Source organism: Anomaloglossus baeobatrachus, chromosome 3 (assembly GCF_048569485.1).
Source record: "Anomaloglossus baeobatrachus isolate aAnoBae1 chromosome 3, aAnoBae1.hap1, whole genome shotgun sequence".
NCBI lineage: Eukaryota > Metazoa > Chordata > Amphibia > Anura > Aromobatidae > Anomaloglossus > Anomaloglossus baeobatrachus.
The window spans coordinates 162,484,122-162,501,039 of NC_134355.1; the positions used below are offsets into that span (position 1 = coordinate 162,484,122).

The 16,918-nt window shown below is 40.3% G+C and overlaps 1 protein-coding gene across 12 annotated transcripts in view; it reads right to left on the reverse strand.

Annotated features, from left to right (window-relative positions):
• SYNE1 (spectrin repeat containing nuclear envelope protein 1) overlaps window positions 1-16,918 on the reverse strand; it is a 672,549-nt gene that overhangs the window by 35,461 nt on the left and 620,170 nt on the right. For all 12 annotated transcript variants that reach the window (XM_075339554.1, XM_075339558.1, XM_075339562.1 and 9 more), the window contains 5 exons: window positions 14,964-15,106; window positions 13,256-13,382; window positions 9,381-9,592; window positions 3,630-3,830; window positions 3-131 (listed from right to left, as the gene is read on the reverse strand). In XM_075339554.1, the coding sequence (XP_075195669.1) occupies window positions 3-131; window positions 3,630-3,830; window positions 9,381-9,592; window positions 13,256-13,382; window positions 14,964-15,106 (812 nt within the window). The remainder of the gene's footprint in view (window positions 1-2; window positions 132-3,629; window positions 3,831-9,380; window positions 9,593-13,255; window positions 13,383-14,963; window positions 15,107-16,918) is intronic.

Genomic DNA, 16,918 nt, shown 5'->3' on the forward strand with positions numbered 1-16,918 from the left:
ACCGTTAACAGTTTGTGGTGATCCTGGAGCGTGTCGGCATCTAGACTGGGATTGATAGGGATTATTTCATTTCTCCTTCGGTCAATGTTTTCTAACCAAAGTAGCAGGCCATGGCTCATTTCATGGAAATCCTAGCATAAAGTATAGTTATGGAAAGAATAACTATGGTTATCGAAAGAAATGAAGTGTTGAGTACAACTATAGAGAAAACTAGAACTGTACAATCTCTGTCTGTCAATTATCATATACCAGAAGGAAATAAATGGACTTTCTACGCTGCTGAAGAGCCCTAACAATTGAAAAGGAGACGAGATGGATTATGGTGGTTTATTGTCAACGCATTTCAGAGTCATCTAAGTTCTTCATCAGGCCAACCCCATGCTACTCGTGGGGCAGAAAGTCCACCTATTTCCTTCTGGCATATCTCTGTTTCTTTAACCCGAGGACTGCAATAGTTGATAATTACTTTTCCTTCTTTGTTGTCTGGTACATAACATTACTAGGGGAGCACCTACCTGCACCTTTAGGTAAAACCCTATTGCGTTTTTGTTCCCCAGCATATTTCTGTGTCGTTTATCACAGTGACACAAGTAACATGATGGACTTGACTTTTTGGCCAAATATGCACTTAATTTATAAATTTGGCACAACATTCTCCACCCAGTTTCAAAATAAGACTGAAGTATGAAACACCAATCTTAATAAATTCTTCTCTTTACCTACAGTATATTGGTAGAATTCCCTGACATTAGCAGAGTGACTATGATTAAGTCTCAGGTTCAGTCATCTGTTTACAGCAAAAATTGTACTACTGGAACTTCTGGCAATAAAAGTAAAACATAACTTATTATGGAGTTCTTAATTCAATGGGAAACAAACTACAAAGTGAAAATATAAGATTCTTATATAATAAATCTTTATTCTAATTGTGTTGAGTTCTGGGCTGCTTTTAGTAATTTATCAATGCAAAGGCCAAAACAACGATTCACAATGTTTTCTAATATACTTAACATGCTTAGTAGTTTGTTTTTTGTGTTTTTTTTTAAATCTCTAAATGATTGAATATTGGACCAAACTCTATATCTTTGATAAATGTAGTTAAAATTAAAAAGTACACTCCACATGGCTTCTTACGCGCACTAAGGCTGCTTTCACACATCTGGTTTTTGCCGTCAGGCACAATACGGCGAAATGCAGAAAAATGGATCCGGCGCCTGATCCGTTTTATTCCCCATTGACTTGTATTAGCGCCAGATTGTGTCGGATGGCCTTGCGTTGCATGCGGCGTCCGCCGGATCCGACGAAATTTCTTCGTCCGGCTGGTGGAAAGGACGCAGCATGCAACGTTATTTGTCTCCGGCAAAAAACGGACCACACCGGATCCGGCGCCGTCTGGCATATTGTAAGAAATAATGGAAGCCTATGGGTGCCGGATCCGTCATCATCCAGCAAATGACAGAATCCAACGATGGATCCGGTTTTTAGAACTGAGCATGCTCAGTATCACAACGGATCCGTCAAAAAAACAAAAGGAATGCATGGAAAAAACCAATGCGAAGGATCCGTTTTTTCACCGGATCCGTTGCATCAGTTTTTTTGCCGGATTGTGCCTGACGGATGTGTGAAACCAGCCTAAGACTGGCGCATTCTAGGGTTGTATTGTGATCTAAGTTCAATTTGGGTGAGAGTTACAGTGACTAACACAAGGCTACTCAGTGAGTGACCAACTGAAACTGGAAAAAACTGCATAAAAATATGCAGATGTATATAAAAAAAAGCCACAAAAAAACACTTGACAGAAATAAAAGCAGAAAAAAAATTGTCTAAAGAAGCCTTAAAGGGCATCTGTCAACAGAATTTGTCTTCTGCCCATTACTAACAGCTTCTAGTAGTCAAATCTAAGCATATACACTGAAGAGCAAAACAGTAACAATGTTATGAACTTTTGATTTTCAGGCTCCATATCTCACCATCCACTTCAGCTTTGAACATGAGACAATCTTGATTTTATAGACAATCATCTTGGCTCTCATACATAAATCTGACTTACAATTATTTAGCATATGATTGGTTATGCAGATTCTTGTCATGTCACTGCATTGTTATTGTTTTGCTCCTAAAAATCTAAATTATAATTTTACTAGTATATTGTAAATCCACCTTTAGCTCTCAGCACTGCCTAAATCCTTCTGGGCATGCTTTTGGTCAGATTCAAGCATGTATTTACCGAAATCTGATCCCAGCTCTCTTCTACATGTTCCCAATGTTGGTGAATACTGGTCGATTCACTTGGGTATGTAACAGCTTTTTCTACAACTCTAACCACAAGTGTTGAATTGGATTGAGCTCTGGGAACTGTGGAGGGCCAATACAAACTCTAATTAATTGTGATTGAACCATTTCTTCGCTAATCTCGATGTATGCTTCGGGTCATCCTGCTGTAACACTATGTCATCCTTTTCATACCCATAGTACTCAAGTATATGGGTAACTCATACTCACATATAGCTCAGCATTGAAACCACATCGATCCTAGTCAAGTATCCAACACCTTTGGCAACACCCCCATATCATCAGGCTTCCTCCACTGAACTTGACAGTTCCTTTAATTTCTCAATCTGTTAGTCCCTATTTCTCTTGTTTCTTCCACACCCATGAGAGCCTAGTCTATTGACTTTCATTTCCACTTGTTTCCAATCTGTCCACTTTCCATACTTTTTTTGCAAACTCAATGCTTCTTATGACAATCTTGAAGTCAAGGCTTCTTCATCTTTTGGGCCACTATTCTAGACTTGTGTAACGTGCATCACACAGTGCTTGCATAGATGTCTGTGATCTCATTATAGCATACGAGCCACCACCACTGACGTGTTTGTTGCACCAGAACCGATAGATCTTGTGATGAGCTAACTTGTTGACTCCAATATTTTGCCTGGACGTCCACCTCTTGGATTTGAATGGATGGACTTCCTTTCGTATTCTTCCAAATGTCATTGCACTCACATGATGCAGTTTGGCAATTTTATTGGCAAAGAGTCCACTATTGAAGATGCTGTTTCTATTTTCTTGGAAATCTTCATGGCTGCTCCTCACCAGTGACCTTTCATTTGGGAATCAACCTAATAAAGCACTTAGCTATTAGGGAATGTGAGAACAGGGTGTAATTTGCAGTATACAGTAAGAAAAAGGTTTTTCCACCACCAGGAGCAAAACAGTAACAATGCAGTGACATGACAAGAATCTACATAACTAATCATATGCTAAATAGTTGCACGTCAAATTGATATATGAGATAGTCTGTCTATAAAATGATTGTAATCTCACGTTTGAAGCTGAAGTGGATGGTGAGATATGGAGCCTGAAAGTCAAAAGTTTAGAACATTGTTACCCTTTTTCTCGTCAGTTTATGTTATTCCTGATTAAAAAAAAATACTAATTATTAATGAGAAGCCTGTATAAAAACTTAGTGCTATATCTATATATATATATATATATATATATATATTTTTTTTAATTTATTTTAAGTAAAGAGGATTGTTTTCAAGTTAAATAGTACCGAGTAATAAGGCTTTCCAAAAAAAAAAAGCACTCTGAATGGTCTCTAAATAAGAGTAAGGCATATTATAGACCTGGCACTGCATTAAAGCATCCTGTAGTGAACATCGCCAATCCTCTAATGTGCTGCCCACACGGTCCCATCTGAGGTTCATTTGTCTCAGCCGCTCTTGAAGCTCCTTGCTTTCTGAAGTATCTGCCTGAGTGAACTCAGAGCTGCACAGGTTAATGGACAGTACAATAGCTTTCCGACCATCCACAGCTTTCTGAAGTTCCTGGTAAAAAGAAAGTAGAAAATGAAATGATGGCTGTTATGTAGCACATGCTTTGCAACTGAAGCCAGCAAAATAAACAGCAGGTTCATTTCCACATAAGAAAAAAAAAATCTGAAGCAGTCTACAAGAGCTACTACTATTTGGGAGAAAGACATTCAACCGAAAGAATCTACACTGGAATAGCTTAAAAACAGCACCGTAGAGGGGGGTCAAATCAGTGTTTACTAGTGTTGAGCAAGTAGTTGACTATTCATACTCACTATGCTGTTAGCGAGTATTGTCCACTATTCGCATATTCGTTACAAGTAGCGGGTGCAATGTAAGTCAATGGGGAATATTCGCTAAGTAGCAAGTAACCCGAGAGCCGTACTTTTTGTGCGAGTAGAGAATAGTACGGCTTTCGGGTTACACTAGTAATTCTACCCCTCTGTCAAAATGTGAAATGTTTACTGACTCCGCAATACAAACAAAAATAGGAAGAAGCCCTACTAAGAAGATAGGTGTGGGTCCTGTTGATGCAACCAGCATCTACCAGATATTTATATCTTCTGGATAGGCCAAGAATGTCTTAAGGTACCGTCACACATAACGAGATCGCTAGCGAGATCGCTGCTGAGTCACGGTTTCTGTGACGCAGTTATCCGTGATAACACATGGAGAACGGGAACTTTATGCTCACCTGTCCTGTCTCTGTCGCTGCTGTCACTTGCTGCCGACCGCCGCTCATTATGCTCATTGAATATTCACTTCACTGCGGCCGGAAGTAGCAGCAGCGGGGAGTCGTCAGGACCGGAGACCGAAGATCAGTACCACGGACAGCGACGCCAGGGACAGGTGAGCATAAAGTTCCCGTTCTCCGTGTGTTATCACGGATAACACACGGAGAACACACGTAGCCCATAAACATGGGTCACGTAGGGCAAAACGCACCTCTGACACGTCCGTGAAAAACGTGCGTGATTTTCACGGACGTGTGAAGGGGGCCTTAGAGAGAACCTAAATCATAAAAAAAAACATATTACAACTTTTAAGTCTAGAACTTCTGTGGAAAATCAAAAGTTGAAGTACGATTGGTCTTCTCTTGGAAACTTTTGATAATTGCAGCACATACAGTTGAAACTAGAAGTTTACATACACTATCTAAAAAGACACTTCTGCATGTTTTTCTCACTATCTGACATGAAATCAGAATAAACCTTTTCGGTTTTAGGTCAATTAGGAACCAAAATTATTTATATTTGCCAAATGCCAGTATAAATAGAGAAAATGTCTTAAGGCATTTTAATTACTTTCTGCAAAGTCAAAAGTTTACATACACTAAGGAGTACTTTGCATGTTGCGACATCGCTGCTGCGATGTCGTCGGCGTCAAATCGAAAGTGACGCACATCCGGCGCCAGTAATGACATCGCAACGTGTAAAGCCTAGATGCACCGATAAACGATCGCAAAAGCGTCGAAAATCGGTGATCTGTGCAGTGTCGGTCATTTTCATAATTTCGCTGCAGCGACAGGTATGATGTTGTTCCTCGTTCCTGCGGCAGCACGCATCGCTGTGTATGAAGCCGCAGGAATGAGGAAATTCTCCTTACCTGCCTCCACCGGCTATGCGGAAGGAAGGAGGCGGGCGGGATGTTTACGTCCCGCTCATCTCTGCCCCTCCGCTTCTATTGGCCGCCTGCCGTGTGACGTCGCTGTGACGCCACACGACCCACCCCCTTAGGAAGGAGGCGGGTCGCCGGCCAGAGCGACGTCGCAGGGCAGGTATGTGCGTGTGAAGCTGCTGTAGCGATAATGTTCGCTATGGCAGCTATCACAAGATATCGCATGTGCGACGGGGGCGGGTACTATCGCACTCGGCATCGCTATCATCGGCTAGCGATGTCGCAGCGTGCAAAGCACCCCTTAGAGTACTATGCCTTTAAACAATATGAGACCGCCCATCTGATGATGTCATGTCTTTGGAAGTTTCTGATTTTCTGTTTCTGGTTTATTGGCAACATCTGAGTTAATTAAAGACAGATCTGTGGTATTTTAATGCACTCCTGAAATACATTGCTTCTTTGTGTAGCATCATGGGAAAGTCAAACGTCTGGTTCATCCATAGTGCAATTTCCAGATACCTGAAGGTGCCTCATTCATCTGTACAAACAAATATGTGCAAGTGCAAACAAGATGGGAATGTCCAGCCATCATACCGATCAGGAAGGAGACAGGTTCTTTGTACCAGAAATGAACGTGCTTTTGGTCAGACGTGCATATCAACCAAAGAACAAAAGCAAAAGACCTTGTGAAGATGCTGGAGGAAGCTAGTAAGATTGAGTAATTATCCACAGTGAAACGAGTACTGTATTAACATGGGCTGAAAGAACTCTCTGCCAGGTAGAAGCCATTACTCCAAAAGAAACATAAAAAAAGACAGATTAATGTTTGCAAATGCACACAGGAACAAATACCTTAATTTTTGGAAACATGTCCTGTGGTCTGCTGTTAGGAAGAAAAAGGGAGAAGCTTTGAAGCCTAAGAACACCATCCAACTGTTAAACATGGTGCGGGCAGCATCATGTTGTGGGGTTGTTTTGAGAAAAGAAGATTATGTGGCAATACTGAGGTAACATCTCAAGTCTTCAGCCAGGAACTTAAAGCTTGGGAGGAAATGGGAAATAGGTCTTTCAAATGGACAATAACCAGACACATATTGTCAAACTGGTTACAAAGTGACTTAAAGATAACAAAGTCAATGTTTTGGAATGACCATCAGAAAGCCCTGATATGAATCCTATTGAAAATTTATGGGCAAAGCTGAAAAGGTCAGTGCAAGCAGAGCGAATTGCAAACAGGGCTCAGGTTATACCAGTTCTGTCAGGAAAATGAGCACAAATTCCTACTAACTATTGTGCTTGGATGGATGGATATCCAAAAGGTTTGACCCAAGTCATACATTTTAAGGGCAATGGTACCAAATACTAAGGAAATGTATGTAAACGTCTGATTTTGCAGAAAGTAATAAAAATGCCTTAAAACATTCTCTCTCTCATTATTCTGGCATTTGGCAAATATACATAATTTTGGGAAACCCAATTGACCTAAAACGGGAAAGGATTATTCTGATTTCATGTCAGATAGTGAGAAAACATCCATATGTGTAAACGTCTGGTTTCAACTGTATATCTCGAGATTTTTTTAAATGCCATTCTCACTGGTATCCTGGGATAAGGGATGGTGGAGGTCACAAAGTAAAAAAAATGTTTGTGGCCTGCAGTTCTATATTAACCCTCCTCGCTGAATCCAGGACCAAGTTTCGTAACTTTTCAACCAAAATGTTTAATTTTTACCAGGGGTAATATAGAAAAATTGGACACCGTAATTATTATCCAAAAAAAGCACAGATATACCTGAATTGCTTAGTGAGCGACATTTACCTGAAAGGGACAGAAAAGCAAAATGCCAAAAGTGACCCCATTTTGAAAATTAAACCACTTGATGAAGTAATCTACAGGTGCCCTGACTATTTTGACTCCACAGGTGTTTTCCTAAAATAAGTGCAGAGTTGTTGTCGCAAAGTAAAAATTGCAAATCTATCAGCTTGGAGTCCATATATTGTGCCTAGCTTGGGCTACTAGGGACAAACACCCCTTAAATTGTTAAGTGAATTCTCTCGGCTACTGAAATGCTGTACATGAGGGCACTAACTGCGGTGCTCGGGAGGGATGGAATGATGGACCTAAGTGACTACCTGTTTTTAATTTGTTGAGTTGAAATTTTATTGGAACCATTTTGGATCCCTTTAAGGCTCGGTTGACATTTATCCTGTGCTCATCTTTATGTCAGGGTTTCCATCCAAATATTTGAATACATGATTGAGACAGAACCATTCATTATAATGAGGGAGATGGCGTCACTTTTGACGCCATGTGATCTCTGTTCCGGCAGTGTTGTTTTTTTAGAGGTGCATAAACTTGTGGTCGACTGAACTTTTGTACATGCCTAAAGAGGAAAGAGGCCAGATGGAGTCTTAAAGTAACTATGTCTGCTTTATTATAGTGAATGACTCAGAGTTCTGTCTCAATCACGTTTCTTGGAGATGTAGACAGAAACCCTGCTGTAGAGCACAAGATAAATGATAACCAACCCATATTCTATTTTTGGGCGGCAACAAATAAACAGCAAATAGAAAAATAGAAAATATATATATTTTTGTATGGCATTCACTATACAATATAAGTATTACTGCGATACCAGATTTATATTTTAATTATTTACTACTTTTACACAATATAAACCTCTCTCCCCCATTGGTACTATTATGGGGTACATAATATTTTTTTTTATTGCTTTCTATTCTGATATTTGGGAGACAGCATTTTATTATTTTTTTTTTTTTTACGCCATTCACTGTGCTATAAACTTCATACATTTACATGTATGAAGTTAGTATGATGTTTTGCTATTTTTATACACCAAACAAATTTATAGAGTAAAATGATTTGTTTTTGCATCGTCATATTCTGAGAGATGTAACTTTTTTATTTTTCCGGCAATATGGCTGACAGAGGGCTTTATTTTTAAGGGATGAGTTGACATTTTCAGTGATGTGATTTTTTTTTTCTATGTATGGTAGTGCATTAGACCTGTCAGCTTTACAATGACCGGAGGCTTATCAGACCATACTTATGACAGACCCTGATCCGATCTCCAGTTGCCATGACAACCATAATCACACTACAATTGCTTTGCAGTGGTGCCAATGGGGTTAAAGAGACAGTCCTCCCCCTTACAACCATCTGAACGCCATGATAACTTATCTAACTTTGATATGCAGCCTTATCTTTACGTACTATGTATTTTTTTGGTTTGCACTCATAATATATATTAGTGCTCACTTCAGTTATCCTATTTAGTAATATTAAGTTTTTTTTCTGAATGTAAACACAGCTCCGCCCCTTTCGGCCATGTTTTTTCCATCTCCTATATAAGAAAGTCCTTAGTTACCCCTCTCCACACACAGCAGTTTTTAATTTCAATGAGATGACACACAGTTAGGGTCATAGAGCTATGGACCCCAATATAGAGATATACCTTGACGAGGTTTTGGGGCTCAGTTACATTGATCAATGTGATTGCTAAATATCTCCTTTTTCCTAATATTCATGGCAGGTATGCATTTCATTTTTCACACTTTCAAGTTAGCAAGTGGAATTTTTCATTGTATGCTTCAATATTTTTCGGTATGCTTATAGCATTATACTATTATCTAACTTTGATGTGCAGCCTTATCCTTATGTATTAAGCATCTCTGGTATCAGGCTCTGTGCCCCTATATTATGCTGCTCTTAGGTTAAATAGCAAATACCTGCTGACAGAGTCCCTTTAAATCTACTATGATTGAATCTTGCAATACAAAAATTTATGCATGTGAACTTTTCCTGTTTATTATAAAAAGTCACAATGGTACTGATGCAAGATGTAGGCAAGAGGAATTTTCATATAGACTGGCATCTACAACATGGAAACCATAACATCAAAATGAGCACATGCTGCCCAAGAGTTACCTTCAGCTTCTTAATCCTTTGCTCGATAGTTTTGATGTCAGTACTTGCGTCCAGATGCCGCAGTCGTGCCAGCTCCTCTTCTGTCTCTCCTAGCCAATCCCAAATGTTGTCGAGGTCTGACATAAACTGCTGCCATTGCTGAAGTTTTTGCTTCATTCTGAGCTCCTTATTATGTGCTTGTGCATGGATCAATTCCCATCTCTCAATAACACCTGATATATTAGAGACATAAAAGATGGGGAGGTTCATTTTCAGGGTATGTGCCCAAGGTGTCTTTTAGATGTCGGTGTACCAGCAAAATTGTTGCTACAGGAGGATACTTCAGTAAAACGCCAGTGTTTTTTTACCCGAAGCATCTTTTCTGACGTGTTTTGTGGCAGTCTTGCCGCTGGTGTTATCTTTTTATATACAGTGCCTACAAGTAGTATTCAACCCCCTGCAGATTTAGCAGGTTTGATAAGATGCAAATAAGTTAGAGCCTGCAAACTTCAAACAAGAGCAGGATTTATTAACAGATGCATAAATCTTACAAACCAACAAGTTATGTTGCTCAGTTAAATTTTAATAAATTTTCAACATAAAAGTGTGGGTCAATTATTATTCAACCCCTAGGTTTAATATTTTGTGGAATAACCCTTGTTTGCAATTACAGCTAATAATCGTCTTTTATAAGACCTGATCAGGCCGGCACAGGTCTCTGGAGTTATCTTGGCCCACTCCTCCATGCAGATCTTCTCCAAGTTATCTAGGTTCTTTGGGTGTCTCATGTGGACTTTAATCTTGAGCGCTCCTTCCACAAGTTTTCAATTGGGTTAAGGTCAGGAGACTGACTAGGCTACTGCAACACCTTGATTTTTTCCCTCTTGAACCAGGCCTTGGTTTTCTTGGCTGTGTGCTTTGGGTCGTTGTCTTGTTGGAAGATGAAATGATGACCCATCTTAAGATCCTTGATGGAGGAGCGGAGGTTCTTGGCCAAAATCTCCAGGTAGGCCGTGCTATCCATCTTCCCATGGATGCGGACCAGATGGCCAGGCCCCTTGGCTGAGAAACAGCCCCACAGCATGATGCTGCCACCACCATGCTTGACTGTAGGGATGGTATTCTTGGGGTCGTATGCAGTGCCATCCAGTCTCCAAACGTCACGTGTGTGGTTGGCACCAAAGATCTCGATCTTGGTCTCATCAGACCAGAGAACCTTGAACCAGTCTATCTCAGAGTCCTCCAAGTGATCATGAGCAAACTGTAGACGAGACTTGACATGACGCTTTGAAAGTAAAGGTACCTTACGGGCTCGTCTGGAACGGAGACCATTGCGGTGGAGTACGTTACTTATGGTATTGACTGAAACCAATGTCCCCACTGCCATGAGATCTTCCCGGAGCTCCTTCCTTGTTGTCCTTGGGTTAGCCTTGACTCTTCGGACAAGCCTGGCCTCGGCACGGGTGGAAACTTTCAAAGGCTGTCCAGGCCGTGGAAGGCAAACAGTAGTTCCATAAGCCTTCCACTTCCGGATGATGCTCCCAACAGTGGAGACAGGTAGGCCCAACTCCTTGGAAAGGGTTTTGTACCCCTTGCCAGCCTTGTGACCCTCCACAATCTTGTCTCTGATGGCCTTGGAATGCTCCTTTGTCTTTCCCATGTTGACCAAGTATGAGTGCTGTTCACAAGTTTGGGGAGGGTCTTAATTAGTTAGAAAAGGCTGGAAAAAGAGATAATTAATCCAAACATGTGAAGCTCATTGTTCTTTGTGCCTGAAATACTTCTTAATACTTTAGGGGAACCAAACAGAATTCTGGTGGTTTGAGGGGTTGAATAATAAATGACCCTCTGAATAAACTTTACACAATTTAAAAAAAAAAAAAAAAAAAAAAAAAGAAATAACATTCTTTTTTGCTGCAGTGCATTTCACACTTCCAGGCTGATCTACAGTCCAAATGTCACAATGCCAAGTTAATTCCGAATGTATAAACCTGCTAAATCTGCAGGGGGTTGAATACTACTTGTAGGCACTGTATACTATATAAAATAGTGGAAAAGTCACCTAAAGTGGAAGCTGCCTAAAAAAAGGCCAGCTCAATTTTCTTAGCCGCGTCACTGCATTCAAACCTTGAAGCGCTTAAAAGAAGTTACAAAAGATGGAATATATGCACAGCAAGTCGTTTTCACATTACTGTGCATATGATCATTACTTTTTAATGCTTTTTCAGGTACATTCTGCCTGAAACAGACATTGTCTGCACATAGCCTTAAAAATCTCAAAAATATCTTGGAAGACATTATTACATACTGTTTAAACAAGTAATAAAACATTATTAACAAAAAAGCTGAACAAATTTCAGTACAAAAAGCTGGGAAGGGTTGACAATTATTTGTGATGGACTGGTTGAAATGAAAACGAAGGCATAATTCTGATCTTAGATACCTCTGCTCTTATGACTCATTTACCAGTTGTGTCTAACCAACCTGTTGGGGTTCTATGAGGGGGTAAGTGCAAACCTGGATATTGGTAATGCAGCTGATGTGATTTATTTGGACCTTGCAAAGGCATTTGATACTGTGCCACATAAGAGCCTTATACTAAAGCTCCAGAAGCAAGGACTAGGGGAAACTATATGCAACTGGGTAAGGAATTGGCTAAAAGATAGGAAACATAGAGTAGTCATAAATGGTACATTCTCTAAATGGGCTATAGTCAGCAGTGGGGTGCTGCAGGGATCTGTGCTAGGACAGATTCTTTTTAATCTCTTTATTAATAACCTTGTGGATGGGATTGATAGTAAAGTGTCAGTCTTTGCTGATAACACCAAACTATGTAGGATATTAAAAACTGACCTTGATAATACAATATTACAAAAAGATCTGGATAAGATGTCAGAATGGGCAGATACTTGGCAAATGAGATGTAATGTTGATAAATGTAAAGTACATGCACCTAGGACGTAGTAATCCTATAACTGCGTATACATTAAATGGAAGTAAACTCGGGACTACAGAACAGGAGAAGGACTTGGGTATTCTTATTACAAATAAGCTGAGCAGCAGCACTCAATGTCAAGCAGCAGCTGCAAAAGCAAACAAGATTCTAGGGTATATAAAAAGATTAGATCCCGTGATCCCAACGTATTGCTACCCCTCTATAAATCACTTGTAAGGCCACATCTGCAATATGGGATCCAGTTTTGGGCTCCTCATTTTAAAAAGGACATTCAGAAGTTAGTCAGTTCAAGGGCGGGCAACTGGACTACTACAAGGAATGGAGGGCCTCACATATGATGACAGGTTGAAAAAGTTAGATATGTTTAGCTTAAAAAAAAAGACGTCTCAGAGGAGATCTCATTTATATGTATAAATACATGTATGGTCAATATAAAGGACTGACACATGACTTATTTCTTCCAAAGACAGTACTAAGGACCAGGGGGCACTCACTGCGAGTGGAAGAAAAGCGATTCCGACAGCTAAATAGGAAAGGGTTCTTTACAGTTAGAGCAGTCAGACTGTGGAATGCCCTACCACAAGAGGTAGTAATGGCAGATACTATAACAGCTTTTAAAAAAGGGCTGGATGATTTCCTCAGTACACAAAACATTGTTGGTTATAAATGACTTAGTGACTAAATGTAGAACTGGTGGAGGAAGGTTGAATTAGATGGACCTAGGTCTTTTTTCAACCTAAGTAACTATGTAACTATGTAACCAGTTTAATAAGGACAGAAAAGAGTCCACGCTTCACTCTTCTCTGTCTAATAATGCTATATTAACAAGACTATGGTCAACATAATATTAGCTTGAGAACCTTTTTTACCATTTAATTAGGACAATAAAGTCTACAGCAATGTGTCCTCCTCGGTAGTACACATGTGAGCTTTGCTTTACCTGCAGATTGGGTCTCGGTGCTATTCAAATTAATGAAACCAGACAGTTTTTCCTCTTCCTCTTTCAGATTGTCGCTTACTCGTCTCACAGTGTCTATGCTCCCCCGACACTCTCCAAGGAGCTTCATCTGGGGAACACAAAGAAATGGAAATTGAATTAAGTGTCTCATGTCTGATGCTTACACCTTCCGCTGTAGGGTGTCTTTTATGTAACACTAAAGGCCCCGTCACACACAGAGATAAATCTTTGGCAGATCTGTGGTTGCAGTGAAATCATGGACATATTGTTCCATTAGTACACAGCCACAAACCTGGCACTGATTGTCCACAATTTCCGTGCAACCACAGATCTGCCGCAGATTTATCTCTGTATGTGACAGGGCCTTTAGACAATGTTCACAAGTTGTAGAAAGATTCCACTAATGACATGGTCACACATTTTCAGCAGATGTGCAATCAGAATTTTGATGCCATTTTTTTCCCATTCATTTGAATGGGTCGAAAACACGTTGAGTATTTGGTTAGTTTTTACGTCAGTATTTGTAGCCAAAACCAGAAGTGGAATAATCAGAGGAAAAGTATAAGGCTAAGTCCATATGTCCTGTGATCATCTGTTATGGTACGGTCCACTTGTGCATAGCTTCCGATGTGAGAGCATCAGAAGCGATATGCTAATGACCGTATACTGCAAGCATCAGCCGAGGGTCATGAAACTGTGATGTAATTGCATCACAGGTGCGGAGAAGAGGGAGGGAGCACTTTCTCCCCATTTCCTCCCCGGCCTGTCTTTGCGGTCGGATTACATGCAAGTGCAGTGCGATGTTTCGCACGCTCCCATAGACTTGTATGGGGGTATGTGAGCCGAGACTCGCTGCCAAACACAGCATTCTGCGATCCATTCCGCATGCCGCTATGGCAGGAGAAATCAATCGCAGATGGACACTGCCCCATAGTTTTGCATTAGAGTGAGAGCAATCTGATGTTTTATCGGATTGCCCTCGCCAGTTCAAAATGCAAGTGGAACCAAACCCTTAGAACGGATCCTGCAGAGATCTGTTGGGAAAATTATGTCTGCCCGATCCATTTTTTTAATCATGTGCAGTCTATGGAAAATGGATTAGTTAACGGATTGCTATTTATTTTCCATTTGAAATGGATCGGTAAGAAAAAAATTTGAAATGCAAGAATAATGGATGACTAAATAACAATCTATGAAGAGATTCATTCTCCATAGACAATGTTATAAAAACGAATTCAGCAGACATCAGTTATATAACAAAGGACAAAAAAGTTGTGTTTGCAGCACTTTTTTTTTGCCATCGGATCTCTGTAAGATCCGTTCTAACGGATGATTACTGGATATGTGAACTCTAATAGAAACATGAGCACCACTTCTGCATTTTTTTTGCCCAGTCATAGTTATGGTTTAAAAAGAGTGAGGTAAAAACCTCACCAAATGCTCAATGTGTTAATGTGGCCTAAGAAATTATGTGTTGATTAAAAAAACCAAAATGCTTTGAAGGTTCAATTCTGCAAAGAAAACATAAAGGCTTTATTACAATATCTTTAGCTTTGTGTTGTGCCATCTTTGGGATCAGAGTCGAGTATTGATTTGCATGAAGATCATTAATGATGCTCACGGGCAGCCCTGACATTTCAGAAGTGGTGGCAAGGAATAAACACCGTGGTTCCCCAGGGTTAATACTCACATAGCCGGTGTAACTTGAATCCAGCTCAGGTCCAGTGGGTGTCCTGCTGCGAATGACATTCTCTGCCTGCTGTAAATGAAAGCGACTGGTGTCCAGGGCTTTGTCTAGTTGACGGATCTGTGTTTCCAACAAACTGGACTCTCCTGAGATGGAAAAAACAGTTGTGTCAATCAAACCCTCTGAGCTCAGCAACTTTTGTACAGTAAGCGAGAGGTCTAATATAGAGAATGAGACAGTATAGCGAGCATGCAGAGAAAATGATTAGTAATATAGGTACATTGTGTTAAGAATGAAGCCAGAAAATTAACTGTATGGACTGCTCCCTCCTGAGTATACGCAGGATAAGAGCCAGGTCAGGAAGACGTCCAGGAGAATCTCAAAGGTCTCTCCACCACAGGACCAATTCAGAAAATCTGACCAAAGAAGTCAATGTTTGGGTCATTTTCTGAAAACAAATTCTGATCATTGGTCCATGTAAATATGGCAGCGATCAGCTAATGGACGAGCAAACGCTTATTATATTGTCCATACAAACTCATTAGGGGCAGAATTCTGCTGTGGTTAAGGACCCTTACTGATAACATCTTTTCCCGATACCTTGATTTTTAGGTACACAATACCGATAACTGTTTTCTCTTTGTATGTCCAATGGTTCTGGGAATCGTGGTGAATCATAAGTGACTCATCTTTTTACTGTCTAGAGAAAGAACATTTTGTACGGCCTTTAACTGATTGTAATGTTTTTCAAACATAAAGTAAATCTTGATCTTCAAAAAGCAAACTGAAACTGGTTTGAGCTGGAGGTGAGTGATTGGCAGGACCGTGTCAGTAATCCATGGCTGCTAGACGGCCCTGTTGGCGTTCCCGACTAGTCTTTTTAATAGCTGACCTGGTGTGACATTGCACCAAGTTAGCTAATTGAAAGAGAAGCTGGGATGCCCGGAGATAGGAGGAATTTTGCAGAGCTCCCATCCAGTGACCAAGGAATAGTGTGACCTGGCAGCTGGAGCAGGGTCCGGTGAATTTCTTCCATCAGCTGTAGTACTGGTTTTAATGATAGTATACAATACAGTTGTCGCAAACATAGAGCTCTCCAGCTTGCTGCAGGCTGTTACAGTATCCAGGAGTTTCAGATCAGGAGATTAAGGCTGTGGAAAAATAGCGCAACAGGGTCTTACCAGATAAAACAACAAGAAGAATAAAATAGGTAGACTCACCTATAGAGGTTGTGTCAGTCACAACTCCTATAATTGCGTAGTAAAGATGTGAAGTAGCTGCAGCCCTGAAGGATTCAAGTGTTTATGTATAAAGGAAACCGGGTGTATCGCCACGCTATCATTAATCAGACGGATTAGATTAAATTATTCCACGTCTTTATTAGATTGCCAGGTTCAGGTCAATGCGTTTCGGAGGTTGCAGCCCCCTTCCTCAGGACATCAAGCAATGACAAAGATAATCTTAGTCATTGCTAGATGTCCTGAGGAAGGGGGCTGCTACCTCCAAAACACGTGAACCTGAACCTTGCAATCTAATAAAATTATTCCATGTCTTTATCTGATTGGTATTAGCGCGGCGAGACATCCGGTTTCCTTTATATATATCCATTAGTATCCAGGAGTAGTATTTGTAGACCAGTGAAATGATATACTGTATGTTCTGCAGCCGTTCAGTCTCTGAACAGAACATACTGAAGGAGTAATAGAGTTCTGTGTACTTATTCCTGATTTGTGGAAACTCTGAGTCTCTTGCCAGCAAACAATATGCTGTAAGCTTATGTCAAAATGACTAAAAGCTGTGTTAGCTAAAGGTAAGTCCACCCCCCCCTCTTATCAAATTTTTCATTACTAGGATTCCCTGTTTTGAAGATCAGGATGGAGTGAGTACCCTTTGCAAGCTCTTGGCAACATTGAAGACATGACAATTAAGGACTGTAGAAAAGTGCTAATAGTTGGATG